This window comes from Furipterus horrens, unplaced genomic scaffold (genome assembly GCF_987537825.1).
Source record: "Furipterus horrens unplaced genomic scaffold, mFurHor1.1.pri manual_scaffold_9, whole genome shotgun sequence".
NCBI lineage: Eukaryota > Metazoa > Chordata > Mammalia > Chiroptera > Furipteridae > Furipterus > Furipterus horrens.
The window spans coordinates 10,514,158-10,531,215 of NW_028327179.1; the positions used below are offsets into that span (position 1 = coordinate 10,514,158).

A 17,058-nucleotide genomic window follows, 5' to 3' on the forward strand; every position below is an offset into this window, starting at 1 on the left:
ACGGCCAAGTAGAAAGGTCAGGAAGGAGAAAGGCGGGAAGGATTCTAGTGGGGTGTGAGGTTGCTCAAATATAAATGCGACAACTCAAAACTTGACGACAGCGGGAGCTTAGGTGATTTAAGGAGTCGTGGGACAGAAAGAAGTTGAAAAAGTTAATTTTCCATAGGATAGTACGGGGGCAACAACCATAGTAAAGGAAGATTTCCTGAATGGTCAACACCAACCATGATAAGTAAAATTCCTCTGAAAACACAGACTGTCTTCAGCAAGTGGTTAGGGTATGTTGGCAGTGTATAGGTAGGATTAAAATGTTACTAGGTACCTAGTTAATGATTGTGGTCACAAAACCAGTTGTTTTTGAATAAAAAGCTCTGCCTTGATTAACACCATTAGTGCAGCAGCTGAAGTATCCACTGAACTGGGATCTCTGTGGCAGAATGGGAGTCCATTCAAACATATCTGAGGGAATTTCGAGACATTTACTAGGGATACTAATGACTTCCATTAAGATAGAAAACATTACTTAAACCAAGCAAATGATCAGTCTCTGCATATAGAAGTGTGAAGGGAGCCTTAATTAATTTACTAATTGCACTTCTTACCTTAAGTACCATTGATTTGGGTCGGTTAGTGGTTTAGTGGCTGTGTTACTTATTGGGGGTGGGGAAGAGTGGGTGGCCAGAGCATGCACCCAGCCCTGGGCTTTGGCAGAAAATGTTGCCCTAATGCTTGCTAAAATACCTATGATTCCCTAGAGTTACTCCAATAAGTCCTCTGTATAAAATACAGTCATGGTACCTAAGAGTACCGAAATTGCGAAGTCTTTAATTCACCCCTCCCCCACCCGAGTGTGTGAGCTTACTGCCTCAATGATATGTGTAAGCCAGAAGGTTCTCTCTGTCATGTTACGTAGGCGAGGGCCTCGGAGGAGAGAAGTCTGGTTTGATGCGGAGCGGGAGGGGGTGCAGAGCTGAAAAGGAAGACTCAGAGCATCAGGGGATGCCATGCATAGAGGGCAAGTCCCCATGGGGGGCAATGGGGCAGGAGGGTTAGTACTAGCTTAGTTCCACTGTGCTCACTGAGAGACAAGGAGACAGGAGGAAACTGGGGCTTCCTAAGACTATACACAGAATGTTAACCCAAGTAAAGGAGTTTCATTTATTTCAAATGACAATCCATTAAGACATGGGGTATAATTTTTATCATTGTGAATAAATAATGGGATGCACTGATGTGAGAAGTTATGAAATGCCCTTCTCTGGAGATTCTTTTAAAAGGGAATAGATAACCTGTCTCCTTCTGGGCTGTTTATCCTGGAACAAACCCGGAGGAAGGAGTAACCAAGTTCATGAATTGACCACCAGGGGTCACCAGAAGAATTAAAAGGGCTTCTGAGGCAAAACCATAGTTTCTTGTTTACCAACAAAAAGAGCTGGTTTGTGGGCCCTGGGTGCCCACACTCTTCTGTTGCTGCAGAAACTTCTCACTTAAATATTTAGGGTTCCTTTTACATTTAGAAATTCTATGTCCCTTCTTTAATTATCAGTGCTTGCTACACAACTCTGACCTATATGTCCTTAACAGCGATTTATTTTCATTTTAATTAAATATACAAATTCTTATCAGTAAGGAGTTACTCACCTTTCAGGTTTCAGCTCCAATGTTACGCTATCACCAGAGGCCTTTAAGTATTTAATCTCATGTCCTTCCATATAATATCTACAAGGTACGTATATATCTCTATGTGGGGAGGAAGTGAATAGAGAAAAATCTGGAAACCTAAACATTTCAGGATCATATCTAGGGAACAGGATTTTTGCAGCAAGGGGAATACTTTTATACCCTATTTGGGAAAAAAAATGGTAAGAATAAATACTTTCTTTGTAACATAGAAAGCTTTCAGTAGCCCTGGCTGGTGTGGCTCAGTGGATTGAGCGCCGGCCTGCAAACCAAAGTGTTGCCAGTTCAGTTCCCAGTCAGGGCACATGCTTGGGTTGAGGGCCAGGTCTCTAGCTGGGGGCGTGTGAGAGGCAACCACATACTAATGTTTCTCTCACTCTATTTATTCCTCCTTTCCCCTCTCTAAAAATAAATTTAAAAATCTTTTAAAAAAATAGTTTTCAGTAAAAATTTTAGAACATTTGACAAAAATCAATGCCCTATTTCTCTTGCTTCGATACACTCTTGAAGTATAGCTTCAAAACAATAAATACTTTAAAAGTCCTAAATTTTGTAAAAACTGTAAATGCATCAAAGCAGGTTTTCATTTCATTTGATCCTACGTAGCTTTGCAGTGTAGTTTTGTTCAGGACGTCTTATTTACTTTTGTCTTTCCTAAGTGAGGGGTAGAGAGTGGGAGAAGGGCTGCGTTCTCACAACTGAGAACCAAATATATCACCTTAGAATGTCACATCATAACTATGCCATTCTTATGGACATAGTTATGTTATATGTCATTGCATTACAATGTCATATTATATTACCGAAGTCTGCATACTATGATATAAGTCACTCTTGGGTTTTAAGCGCTGAACACGTCAACCTTTACTCTCCGGCATCTGACTTTTGCGTTTCATTCTGGAGAAGGGCAGTATCAGTTGACAACAGAGGTGGATTTAGCGGCAGGCGCACTGGGCGTGTGCCCTGGGCCCCGACTTCTGAAGGGCCCCGCAAAACCCCAACTTTACACTTTTTTCTAATGACACCAAGTTTGGTTTCATTACTACGCTGCATAAAATAGGGTTAACATGTATGTTCATTTTCCCTGTCTCTCTCTCTCTATTTTTAAAGGGGCCCAATATTTTCTTCTGTGCCTGGGGCCTCCACCGACTTTAATCTGCCTCTGGTTCACGGGTTGGTTTGCCCATCAAGGGAGAAAGATCTGTGCGTGGAGTTTTCTTTAAAAATGGGCTTTTTCAAGGGTTGTTGAGTTCATTCACCTCCTTCAGGAAAGTAAATTTGAGGAGCAAGGTCAGCTGAGGCTAGAGGTGTATATGCAGATCTCTTATTATTTAAACATTCCAAGAATGCAGTGTCCTGGGCTTCAAAGTTGCATAATAAAGATGTTTGGCGCTTAGGTGTTTGACTTGACTTTGTAGTGTGGCCTCTCAGGGTCAGGCTATTTTTCTGAGAGCTGAGAACTCCCTCGTTGTGCCAGGTCACAGGAAGGGACATGAAAGGCCAGGGGAGGATAGGGTGGAGACCAGAGGGCCCAAGCATCCAAGAGGGCAAACCCTCCATTGCCCTCCCAGATTCACAGCCCTGCCTGCCCATAGGACCACTGGGAAGCTTTGAAAAGACTGATGTCTCAGCTCTGGCTGGGTAGCTCATTTGGTTAGAGTGTTGTACCAATGCACCAAGGTTGTGGGTTTGATCCCTGGTCAGGGCACATACAAGAATGAACCAATGAATGCATAAGGAAGTGAAACAACAAATCAATGTTTCTCTCTCTCCCTTTTTTTCTCTCTAAAATCAAAAATTTAAAAAATAATTAAAAAACTGATGCTTGCTCATAGCAGACCAATTAATTTGGAGTCCCTGGGATTTCGGCCTAAGCAGGTTTTTTTTGTTGTTTGTTTGTTTGTTTTTTAAGCTCTCCAGTCTATTTTAATGGGAGGCCAAGGTTGAGAACCACCATCTCGCATGTAGCACACTGTGGCTTCTAGAAGTTCATGTGCACATTAGAAAGGAAGGAAGGAAGTGTGTGTGTGTGTGTGTGTGTGTGTGTGTGTGTGTCGGGGGGAGGGGGCTGGATGTCCACTGGGTGGGTGGACTCACCCGTATCTCATTCTCTGGAGGCTAGATCTGATTTCGCGCAGATTCCTTTGTTTCTCCTCCTCTAATATTCTTCTACTGCTGCGCGACTACAAGTGGAATGTGGTACTGGGGAGTGGTATTGAATAGCAAGTGAGAGGATCTGAGGGGAGATAAAGATCAGGTATTCAAACAAAATACACACTGTTGGGGCCAGGCAGCTTAGGGCAGAACTCACTGTATTTATGCAGCCTGGTAGAGTTTATAGTATCATGTCATGGTGCATGTTTCCATCAGGGCCTTGCGCAAGGCTGTGAGGGGGGCATTGTTGCCATTTGATGGATAAGGAAACTGAGGTCTGGGACCCCACAGCTATGATGTGGCCAAGAAGAACCAGCAGCTGCCTGGCTAACAGTTCCAGGGCTCACTGCACTTCCCTGCAGCACCTTTAAAAGGCTTTCTTTGAGGTTTTTTTTTTTTTTTTTTTTTTTCTGCTTCGACTTATATGACGAGTCCTTAGTTCTCTTGAATTCTTTGTAAATATTTGCAACATTTTAGGCAAGAGCACTAACTAATAAAAAACTGACTAGGGAAGATGTTGACCAAAGGAGCAAGGAAAAACACCAAATCAGCCGCTTTTCCTATTCTGTCATGTAGAGAGGGTTTACCTTAAAACCATCTACAAATTCCTAGTATTTATCTGTTACAGCAATAGCTAACATTCGCAGAACCTGTCCTATATGCCACTCATTGGACTTTCTCAAAATTATTGAATTGGCCAAAAAGTTCTTTTAGTTTTTTTTCTCCGTACAATGGCTCTAATAGTGCTTAGTTGTCTTTAACTTCATTCAAAACAATTTTATTAGATTGTATTGCGACAGCTGTCATATCAACGTGCATTTTTTTAAAAACTTACCAAAATTGGTGAATTATTGTGTAGCCATTTTTATATTGAAGATGGAAGAAGATAAGCAACATTTTTGGCATATTAGACTTCATTATTTCAAATGTAACTGAAATACACACACACACAAACAATTTGTGCGGGATGTGGAGAAGGTGCTGTGACTGGTCAAACATGTCAAAAGTGGTTTGTGAAATTTGTTGGTACTATTGATATTTTGATCAAATAATTCCTTGCTGTGTGACTACCTTATGCACTGGAAGATGTTTAGCAGCACCGCTGGCCTCTGCCCACTAGAAGCCAACAGTGGGAGACAGCGAACATGCTCAAAATATCCAAATCAATTAAGTTATTGATGAAAATAAAAAATGTGTCTTTTGTTTTATGAAAAAAACTGAACAGACCTTTTTGGCCAGCCCAATAATTTATTTAGCCCTCCTGACAACCACATAGCACAGGTGCTATGATTGGTCCCCATTTTACAGGTGGGGAAACTGAGGCCCAGAGAGCTTAGGTAACTTGCCTAAAGTCCCACAGCTAGTGGATAGCAAAGTCCAGATTTGAATCTAGGTGAGGGCAAGAGCTCACAGACCCACCCATTCTCCTGGGCTGACTCTTGGAGCAATAGCCTGCTGATGTGAGTCCCCAGTCTGACTCTGGGCTCCTACCTTTTCAACCTGATTCCTTAGTTATAATAATTATTTACAGTATTCCCTCACTTATCACAGGTATTACATTCTAGACCGCCCCCCCCCCCCGCGATAGGTGAAAATCCGCGAAGTAGGAACCTTACATTTACTTTAGTATTTATATATATATTTAAGGCTTTATAAACCCTTCCCACACACTTATAAACCATTCCCAGTCCCTTATTAACCTTTCCCACTCCCTTATTAACCTTTTCCACACTTTGATAAACACTACTTATGTTCTTAAACATATTCTACACTCTTAAACCTACATAACTTTAACAACATACGTATACAGTACCGCAAAATCCAACGATATAGTGAAAAATCTGCGATAAATAATTAAACACAATATTTTAAAAAATCCCACAATCCAGTGAGGCCGCAATAAGTGACCCGCGATACAGAGAGGGACTACTATACACTGATTTTGCTTTTATCACGCAATAGGTGTCATTCTAGGGCTTCACAAATAGTATCTCATTTAATTCCTTGATCCTGGAGAGTGGGCCCCAGAGGTAGCCCCTCATAGGGAGGCTGTTCTGACCACCGCCTCTCTTTCAGCAAGGCACCCTCAGTCCCTTTCCAAAGCTGCTACGGACTCTGTGTCCGACTTTTCATGACTAAGAAGTCCTCTAGCTCCTTTGTCCTCAGGGTTAGAACCCGGTATGATCAGCTCTTCCTCCAGGTTCCAGCCATGGCTCCCAGATCATCTCCTCGTGATAGTCCTGCCTTCTGCCCACAGCCTTCTCACGTCGGCAGGCAGATGGGGCCAGTCCTCTCAGACCTTCTACTGAAGTGCTGAGTTGTCTCTCGGACGGGGCTGGGTAAGAGGGTGCAGCATCTTGTTCTGGGCTGAAGCAACAGGATCCCCCTTGTTTTCGGAGCCTGGTTGACCCAACCTCAAATGAGCCAGGATGTCAAATGAGGGCTCACAGCCACGCTCCAATGTGAGCCTCATGGAGGCCAGGTGGGGCTTCTTTCAGATCCTCTGGAGGAGCCCCTCTGTCCAGGCAGCCTCACCCTGCTCTCACGCCCACTTCTTTTGTTTGAGGATTTCCCCGGGCATTTCCTTTTGTCTTCAGCGTTGCTCCCTGGCTCCGGCATGCCTGGATCCTTCTCTGCTTTAAAGTCTTCCCTTAACCCTCAGGATCTCATTGAGTCTTCCCTGATCAATGTGCCTAAAGGAAGCCCCTCTTTCTCAGCCCTCAGTCACTCTCTTAACAGCACCCTTATTTCTTTTTCATGCTCTTTAGACATCATATTTATTTTTTTACTTACTTATTGTCTATATTCCCCATGAAAATATAAGTTCAAAGAAGACAAGTTCTCTTTTTCACTCACATGGTATACCTTTGTGGGTGATGCCTGATCAATGGGAGGTGCTGTGTACCTTCCTGCCTGGTGCCTCGTCCAATGGGAGGTGCTGTGTACCTTCCTGCCTGGTGCCTGACCAATGGGAGGTGCTCAACAAATATGTGCTGAATGAAAGAATTAAAGAATACCCTGTCATTGAGAGTGATGATATTGACCCTACCGCAGCATCTCAACCCTGCAAGGACCTTTTCTTATTTATGTCTCCCACGTCTCCTAAATAAATCCGGACCTTATTTAGGGTTTTGTTACTGCTGTTCTTGCATGGGCTAAATGACACCAGGCCAGTCTGCTGCTTCTCAGTTTCTCCATGTTGACTGAAGTCGCTGCAGTCCCCTGAGTGAATAAAATCAGAAAGGCAGTTTGGGCTCTTGGCGAAGGGTACAAACTGCCACTGAGGACGATGGATTCTTTGTGCCTCTTTGGAGATCTGTTCGTCAAATGAAAGAGGCCCGCGAACGTTTAAACAGCTAAAAAATCAGAACTGTGTCCTAGGCAGTATGCTGGGTGTCTAGGGACGTACGAAGGAACAGTTCCTGCATTGCAGCGGGTTCTCTGATTATTGGTGAGAGAAGATAATGGCGTAAGATTAGATCCCAGGATGTGAGGCAAATACTAAGTCAAAACTACAAAAGATGACGAGTACTTTGAGATGACAAGTACTTTGCCTGTAGTGGAGAGGGTCACCGGGGTCTGGGAGGTCTTTATGAGACTTATTCAAGGCAGAGAATTTGCATGAGTTTGCTTGAGTGTGGTCACTGGCCTCTCTGTCCCCTCTAGCTGGATTCATCGACAGCTCCAGTGGTTCTCTGGCTGCAGGGCGGGCCAGGATCTTCGTCCTTGTTTGGACTCTTCGTGGAAAATGGACCTTATTATGTCACGAAAAACCTTACCCGTAAGTATCGCTTGAACTCTATTTCCCTATGGAGAATTCTTCATCGGAACCTTATATCTGCTCCAGAAATAATTTAGAGTGTACACCGAACCACTAGGAATAGCTTAACAGTTCCAGATTCTAAAAACATAGCCTCCTGGCACTGTCTGCCCAAGAGGGAGGAGCCACCAGCGCTGGGCTGCTTTCTCCCTTGAAATTTGGGTGAAAGGTTCTAAGCTATTTTCTTGCAGTCTGCTGCTAACTCAAGCAATCTGGGCTTATGAAAACAGGTGGTATTTATTACTACTTGGGCAAGCTCTTGTGCATGGGCCTAATGGTGAATTATAGCCCTAATTATTCATATGAACTGAACACTGTGCGGTTCAGTCCCAAGTGACTGGATATCTGGGAAGCAGTTTGCTGTGGGTGGGGGCTGGGGTGAAGGAAGGAACGGAGAAGGAGCCAGGCTGGCTGGAACCCAGGTCTACCTCTGTCTCTCTTTTGGGGGGTAGATTGTTTACTTTCCCTGGGTTAGAATCTGGAGGGTGAACCAGTTTGTGACTTAGGAGAAAAGCGTGTCTGCCACCTCTGCTGAGGTTGTTCTTTTCAGCGTTGCGTGGGAGGAAGAGGATCAGGGGGACAGGACAAGAGGATGAGCCCTTGTAGGGGACAGAGGGGTTGATTGCAGGGGTGGGTGATGGGTGTTCTCCATGAACCAACTTGCAAAGGGTTGTGTTTCTAAACTTCATCTTAGATGTAGAGACCCTCTGGGTCTGGGAAAAGTAAAGGAGAGGCGAGGAGAAGGTGCTGGTATCTGCTCCCCCGGCGAGAGGACAAAGTTGACAGAGGGACCCCAAGAGTGTGTTGAGGTGATGAGGACAGGTGGGCCTGCTGGGCTGCTGACCGGAGCCGGGCCTCCGGTGGGATGTTTTCTTCATGACTCATCTTCAAACCTCTTCTCTGTCTGACCAGTGGGCGTCCGAGACTTCGCCTGGACCGACACACTGTCCATGCTCTACATCGATAACCCCGTGAGTCCCCCGCGATGGAACGGCAGGGTTGGCCTCTCCAGTCTTTCTCCTTTTTCTTAAGGACATTGAAGACAGAGGGGAAACAGGAAATAGAGGTTTCCTTTCTTTCTTTCTAAAATAGAATTTAATCTAGTAAAAAAAAAAATTTTTTTTTTTTTGAGATTGAGTTTTTCTAATGTGTATCATTATATCCGAGTTTGGGGATTTTGTGTGGTGCTTTCGCTCCTTTTCTCGTTTTTAATCTTATGAAATGTCCTGTTCGCGGAATTACATCACCCAGGATAAGGGGTTAGTTTCTTTTCATTGCCGATCTCACTTCCTGATAGCAGGCGTTATTATAGAGTGTCAGGACTTGTAAGCTTTCAAATGGAATTCTAGATGTAAAAACTCAAAACTGGCCTCCTGCACGTAACATAGCAAGCAGAGTGCCTCATCTCAGAACAAAAAGTGGAATCCACCTTGGGAAGTTCTTCTGAAATTGAGTCCCATAAACTGCAAAGTAAGAGAATAACCGTAGGACCAGCTTCTGCAGATCCTTCTGCCCCCTAAGTTCTCTAACGGCTCTCACTTCCCAGGTGGTTCAAAAAGAAAGCAGGTAAATAGGGAGAGAAAAAAGCCCCACTATTCTTAGCCTTCGTCCTCCCCCACCATCGACCAGCCTCTTTCCTAGTCTGTAATTGCATATTGAAATAAAAGTTGAATTAAATGTCTCGATCTCTTGGGGGTTTCAGGAAAAAAATTATATCTGGTGGATGGTGCTTTTCTTATACAAACTATTTATGCAAAATAAGTAGGTAGCTTCTTTTTGTTCACAACTCAGTCATCTCTGAACTTCTAGGTATAAGGAAATACTAGTTAAAAAGTCATTCTTGTTTTAAAGCCTCTTGTCTACTGAAGATGAAAGGGCTTAGTGGCCATATTTTTTACTGATAAGGAAATGAAAACACACACCACACACACACACACACACACAATCTGTTATCTCAGGACAGCCATATACCCTCCAGATCTCAGAGAGGAGACAACTTTGGGTCTTTTGATATTGTAGCAGAGGCCAAGAAAAGGTGAAAGGTGACTTCCTCATCCTTAAATCAACATCTGGCAGGGTCCCCACTGCGGAATCGGGACAGCTCAGCCACTGACCTAGGGCAGAGTTTTGTGCTGATGCTTTTTATTTGGGCTTGGAGGAGGAGAGGGGAAGTAGGTGAAGCCAGCACCCTCCTGTGAGGATGACTCAGTGCACATGGCCGATGGCAGAAGTCCAAGGTCAGAGGCTCCGTTTTTGGAACAGGTTGATTTCCTTCCAGCGTGGTATCTCTCTCTGGGGCTCCAAAGCATGTGTTTCTCTGTGTTTATACCTGCTTATTTCTTTCATGTTCAGGTGGGCACAGGCTTCAGTTTTACCGATGATCCCCGGGGATATGCCGTCAACGAGGATGATGTGGCTCAAGATTTGTTCCGGTAAAAAGGCCCCGCTTTCCCTTGGCCTTCTGCAGATGGCACACTTTTCTCTTTCAACAGAGAAATTCTTTCAGCAGTGGAAGTATTACTGATTGGTCTAATTCATAAAAGACATTTTCAGGATAATTCTTCATGAGGAGTGTGTATACACACACACACCACACACACACACGCAGTCTATTTTCCACCTCGTTACATTATCACTGATAATTATCAAAGTGGCCAGCAGAGAAAGTAACAAGGAGAGCTGACAATGGAAACAGAACAGAATTATTCAACCAAGGATGATCTTCAAAACCTTCAAACAAATGCCTGAGAGGTTTCTGCTTGCCTTCCAACCTTATGTTTAACTTTGCTTTTGTCAGGAAGCAGCATCTCCCCCAGGGGTCCTCCTTTCGTGACCCTCGGATGGTTTCTTATTCTCTGGCTTCTCCTGACTCTCCAGGCAGACAGCTCAGCTCGTTAGCCAGCTTCTTCCCTTTCCCCTTCCATCTTACAAAATTATTTAGTAAAAAAAAAAACATGGAAGGAAAATGAAAAGTTGTAAGCCTGATCAAACAGTATATATTTATAATTTCTTCCTTTCTTTTCCTTATATGATTATAGCTATTTTTAGTACCTTTTTAAAAAAAGTAAATGACCTTTCATATTCACATTGTTCCGGGCTCTAAATGAGTCCTAGCAACCACGTCCTGAGTTCTTTCCAACACTAGGCCACTGCTCTTTATGCTTTATGGTAATTTACTAAAAGAACCCTCGTGGCCAGAAGGAGTTAACCAGCCCGTCTACCCAGCTGTCCCCCCAAGAACACTCACTCCCCTCATTGCTTGGTGAGCCAACTGCAACCAAGTCCAAAAACGAAAGTGAATCCAACAGAGTCACAGGTTTTTCATCTCTGACAAAAGCCTTCCAGTTTCATACTTTGTCCTGGAGGCAGGTGGCTGTAGGAGAGAGGAAACGGGACCTTCCTTGCCTTTCTCCCAGAGACATCGCTCTCTGCTCTGCTCTGCTTTCTGACCCAGAAAAGAATACGGTTGTTGTCCCATGATTAGAACACTTCCATTCTGTTTCCAGGGGGTATGTGTAGGACCCCACACTTCTGTCTCCAGGAACAGCGGATCCTGGGAGCAGGTGGGGCAGATCCTGGAAGAGATCCCCCTACCCCCTCTGGCTCACACCCCACTTCAGAAATAATTGCAAAGGCTGTCCTTCCAAGGGCACCCAAGTGCGGGTCTCCCATTTAGTACTGACTGTGGGCTCTCATGTTTTCAGATGGAAAACCTGCTTTACTGCCCTCTCCAACACCCCCCTCCCTTTTGGTTTAAATCCAAAGGAGCTTAGTTGTTTAGCAACAGCAGACCCTCCATATCACCCTGCCCAGGCTCTGTGGCTTCAGCTTCACTGGAGAGGACACTCCAGCGTCATCGTAAGATGTCGATTCAACACGGGAGGAGACAGATACCTTGTCACTCCCGAGTTGGACTGCACAGCCATTCTCGGCGGTGAAGATAGATTCTTAAGAAGCTACACCATCGTCTCTCCAGACCGACGGCTGCCCACGACGAGGGGCTTAGTTGTTTAACTAGCAAACGCCCCGAGGGCGGAGGCTCTGTGTTAAAGAAGCACATCCATCCCCTCTAAGCTAGAGGGCTGCAATCCTGCCCTTCCCTTTCTGTCTCTCCTTCCCCTCCCCCTCCCCAAGACTGTCACAGCTTCCAGTTGACCCTCCGTGTGGATATTTACTGCTGACATGTGGTACATCTCCTCTTACATGACATATAAAGAGACCTATTTCAAAGCATCCATTGTTTATAGCTGTTTGAGTTCTTTTTGCTCCAGGCTCTTAGAACTGGAAAATAGCTAATCAAGGGCAGTGCAGAAAACTGATTTCAGCTGTTTCCTTTCTCGTTTACACTATGTGTTTCCTGTCTCCAGCTCTCCAGATGGGTGGTTGGGATAAAACGATCTCTTTGAAACCTGCAATGGGCTACTGCAGGTTGGAAGAGTAAAGCTGCCTTCTTCTCCCTTTGAAAACCATCTTCCCTTTCTTCTGAAAATCCCATTTCTTTTGCCTGTGAATAGTGCCCGGCTGTAAGGAGAAGCCTCCTCAAGGGGCATCTGACATTCACACGCAGGCTGCTTTTCTGTGTGTTTGGAAATGAAACATTTTTACTAACAAGATGTTTCAACGGTTTTCTTCTTTGTTTCCGTTTTCATACTTGGATTGTACTGTTGAGCCACAATGCCTCTCTGGTCTAGGAAAAAATTTACTTACTAAAGAATAATAAGTTTATTAACTTTGACTTAGAGAATACTTGGGTGCCCCCTCCTTCCACCACTACTTCTCAAAGGCCTCCTCTGGGGCACGCTGCTCCTGGGGCTGGGTCACAGAGTAAGGGAGCCCCACAGCCCCTGCTCTCGAGAGTGGCCTGATATTGCTTTCCTGCAGCCGCATGGAAATGGTAATGCGATTCTATTCCACGTGTTGGAGCGTATGGGAAATAATATCTCTTGCTACACAAAGCTTCATAGCCATGTGACTAAGAGACAGGTTTCCTATATTTAATGAGAACATGGCCTGATCCTCATGGGCCGGAGAATGTTATGCCCAGCCACACTGTTACCAAGCAAAAGAGGGTACGTTCACATGGCGCCTTGGTATGAGACTTAACAATTAGTGTTGAGAAAAACAGGTCTTTATTTACAATATTCCAATCTGGGGGTCGGGGCTGTGAGCACTTCAGTTCAGAGCCTTGTTCTCCCATGGGACCCAGCACTTCCCTTGCTCCCTAAAAGGCTAGAAGCCAAACCAAGCCTAATAGTTCTCCATTCCTTTTCTGTCAGCTCTCTCCTTCAGGGTCTAGGATACGATGTCATTAGTCTCCATATAACTGTCCCAAAAAGCATGGTGACATCCCGAAAAGGCACAAGTCCTACCAGAGTCCTCTCCGCATGTCGCGAGTTCCAAGAGTCCAGATAGAGTCCTGGTCTGCAAGGCGGGGTCCTTGGTGGCTTCTGAGTCAGCTGGAGCGGGTACAATCAAAAGCATCAGCCTGCTGGCTTTCTTACTAGCCCAGGCCGCGTGGGCCTCTCCCACGGCGGACCACCTTCACTACAAAGCTGCCTAGCTACTACATTTCCACTCTCCGTCTTACACACCAGACCTCATGGTGGGCTGGTGCAGTCCCTCTGCAGTCTTTTCAAACCGCGGGGTTCAGCGCGACAAATGACTGCTGCCTCTTTCTGAAACCCTGATTGTGGCCTGTGACACAGTCAGTGTGGTGAGATCGGTCCTGGCCACTCACAGAATCTCACGCAGGCCCTATAAGCTTTTTCGTCACCATTCTATGGTCAAAATCCCTCCCATCTCCTTGGCGCATGGAGCAGCCATAGCTCTTTGCATAACTAAGAAACTAGTATCTCTCCGAAAAATGGCTGTGCTCCCCTGAGTCCCATCCCCCAAATTCGGAGGCTTCTGGCCGCTCTCTTACAACATCACAAGGCAGAACGAATGAAGGCAGAGAGTAGTTCCCCGTCTGTGGTCTGCGGCGACAGAACAAAACCACCAACATTCTTGTTGCTGAGCTTGTTTTGGTCAAACTGGCCGTGACTAAAGCTGCCCCTTGTTTGGCTTCTGTGATGATGGAGCTTTTGCTTAGATTATTTTTCCCTTGCACCTCCTGAATGTCTTGAATTTATTTTGCCTCTGATGCTATTAGACCGGGCCCATCCCAGTTCAGTCTTCCTGTCTCTAGAGCATTACATTTTCACAGACCTCTCTGCCCCGAGCCCACCATCTTCCCTGTTTGAGTCTGAGGAGTAATTTCCTTCCAGTCCTTCTCTCTTATAAGTTCTGTTTCTTCCTGTTGTCCTTCTGCTACTGGGTGGCTTCTGACTAACATTCTAATTATTAGAGAAGGTCTTGGCGCAATGCCAGCAAGGTTGCCAAATGCAATTGCCTGGAAGAGGCATGCTCCCTGGTGACTGAATACATGTGTGGGGGGTACACACACATTCGTGTGGATCAGGTATTATATACTTTAGCAATTCTGCTTCTAAAATTTGAAATTGTACGTGACTACCATTTTGGATGATATTTTTAGCCAACCCTCATCATGTAACAAGAAGAGTCCTTGACTAAAACACAGTTAAATGAGCAAAGGCTATATGTAAATCTAACTCACTAAATTTACCGTTTCCATTTTTCACTCCCATTTAAGAAAAGCCTACCAAAGGCTTGCTATTATTAGGCTTTTGTTGGCATCCTTCGAGCCAGAAGCAACTAAGATTGCCAGATGAAGTACTGAATGCCCAGTTAAATTTGAATTTCAGATAAGCAACGAATGTTTTTTTAATCTAAGTATGTTCCATGTGACACTTGGGACATACTTATGCTAAGACATTAGTTGTTGCTTATCTAAAATTCTAATGTAATTCGAGTGTCTTATAGTTTTGTTTGCTAAATTTGGCAGCCCTAACAACTCTCCAACAAATCCTCTACGCAAATAAGCTTTAAGCCCAGGCAGATGGCTTAATTGAAATTTACTATATTAAATTATCTGTTGCCTTTCCAATGAGCAGGAAAAGAGAAAGGGAAGTCATTGTTTTAGCCTGAAGCTTCGAGAAGGAAGGGTGAAGGATAAACTCCTATTTTTATCTCTGCTCCAAAGACAGCTTATTTCAGTACCAACTCGGAAGCTGTATAACGTAGCTTCCCAGATTTAGTTACTGCAAAGATTTTAGTGACTATAAATAATAAATAGAGAATTATGCTGAAACTCTACAGTAGCGTTTAATGATGGATTTTTATGGAGTCTTTGAAAATGAAGTATAGCCAGATCATGGTGATTGTAATCACCCAGATTTGCCTCTCTGTAACCCTTGAACTTGCATCTCCTTCTGATGTTGCAGGGCCTCCTCCTTTTTCATCTTTGCTGGGTGGTTCACAGCTTTTAGTTCCTCAGCAGGAAGCTGCCACAAAAACCCTGCTCAGGCATTGCAATCTGGGTGAAAACATTCACAGAGCTTCTGAGTTTCACAAGTTTTATTTCCTTGAGTCTGTTTAAATCTATTTCAGCATAACTCTCCCAAGTGGCTTTGGCATTCTTTAGTAAATGTGATTTTTTTTCTTTTTTCCCTTTCTCTTTCTTCCTCTTTCTTTCTTTCTTTCTTTCTTTCTTTCTTTCTTTCTTTCTTTCTTTCTTTCTTTCTTTCTTTCTTTCTTTCTTTTCTTTTCTTTTCTTTTCTTTCTGAGCCTAGAGGCCATTGTACATTTTCTTCCATTTCTGTGGCCTTTTGGTAGTTTCCTTTAGACTACAGTCATTTTACAGCTTTTCTGTTCTTTGGTTATTAAATCACTGAAATTCTGGGAGACTCATTAGAAAAGTTCGAGGTCGCCATAGGGAGAGGCTAGTAAGCATCAAAGGCTCCCATTACTCAGCACAAACCTAGGTTGATGGGGTCAGAAGGTGTGCAGAACTGCCTCCATGAATTGCTAAGTAAAAGGTGAAAGCCTGGATCCCTCCACAGGTGAATGATCCAAGTTAGTAACCCAGAGATTTGGAAACCTGCCCAGAGTGTTGACATCCACTTGTCTTAACTTCTTAGTATTGCCAAGTGAGGCCACGATATTTTCTAACCATCCACGGGGTATGGAGTGTTATGCACATGGAACTTTGAAGAAAGAATGCCTGCAGGAGTTTATACCATAATGGTATCTTATCTCAAATTTGAAACTTGTTGTCTAAGGCTTAGACTAGGTAGCATGAAGCTTTCTGATTCCACTGATTTTTATTACTGTTCTTTGTGCAGGGCACTGATTCAGTTCTTCCGGTTGTTTCCTGAATTCCAAGAGAACGACTTTTATGCCACTGGGGAGGTGAGTTGAAATCCTGTTGTCCCGGGTAAACCCAATAGCACGAGGAATGAAATATATTATGATACCTGTGGTTTATTCATTCAGAATGTATACACACACACATATTAATTCAGCCTATACTAAACATTCTCCAATTATCCCTCCAAGTTTCTTCTATAACATTGTTTTTTAAATTTAGGGCTCACTAAAGGTTCATATATCAGAATGGGTTGTCATGCCTCAGTTCCCTAACTTTTGTTGGTGTTGTCATTCAAGATTATCATTTTGAAAAGCCTAGGCTACATGATTGATAGAATGTCCTATTTTTCTGAATTTGTCTGATTCCTTCCGTAATGCTTAGACTCAGAGAAAATGTTTTGGCAAGAACACAACATAGATGAAGTTGTGTACTTTCTATATGCCACATTAGGAGGCGCATAATTCTGTTTGTTCTGTTGTTGGTGATGCCGGTACTGAGCAAAGGGGGGCTTGGTCACATGGTAATTTTGTGTACGATCCAACAATTAGTGTTGAGAAAAACAGGTTTTTACTTAAAATATTCCAACCTGGGCGGGGGCTGTGAGCACTCCCGCTCAGAGCCCTGTTCTCGCACAGGACCCAGCACCTCTCTTGCTCCCCAAAAGGCTAGAAGCCAAAAACATGCCCAGAAGTTCCCCATCCCTTATTTGTCAGCTCTCTCCTTCAGGATCTGGGGTATGATGTTATCATCCTCTGTATAACAGTCCTAGAAAGCATGTGCCGTGTTGCACTGGATCATGGCGAAGTCCAGAAAAGACATAAGTCCTAAGAGCATCCTCTCAGTGTGCCTCAAATTCTAAGAGCCCAGATAGAGTCCAGGTCTGCAAGGCGGGGTCCTCGGTGGCTTCTGAGTCAGATGCAGCGGGCACGATCAAAGCAGCAGCCTGCCTGCTTCCTTACCAGCCCAGGACACATGGCAGGATCATCCCTACGAACTGCACAGCTGCTTCTTCCTTCACACCGCAGACCGGCTTCACTACAAAAGCTGCCTGGCTGCCACATCACGGCTCTCTTCCTGCACACCAGACCCTTATGGCAGGCTGGTGTGGTCCCTCTGCAGTCTTTCAGACCATGTG

The 17,058-nt window shown here is 44.3% G+C and overlaps 1 protein-coding gene across 1 annotated transcript in view; it reads left to right on the top strand.

Annotated features, from left to right (window-relative positions):
• Nucleotides 1-17,058, top strand: part of CPVL (carboxypeptidase vitellogenic like) — a 105,630-nt gene that overhangs the window by 30,413 nt on the left and 58,159 nt on the right. The window contains exons 4-7 of the mRNA XM_090287792.1: nucleotides 7,501-7,615; nucleotides 8,567-8,625; nucleotides 10,007-10,086; nucleotides 15,898-15,964. Of these exons, the coding sequence (XP_090143918.1) occupies nucleotides 7,501-7,615; nucleotides 8,567-8,625; nucleotides 10,007-10,086; nucleotides 15,898-15,964 (321 nt within the window). The remainder of the gene's footprint in view (nucleotides 1-7,500; nucleotides 7,616-8,566; nucleotides 8,626-10,006; nucleotides 10,087-15,897; nucleotides 15,965-17,058) is intronic.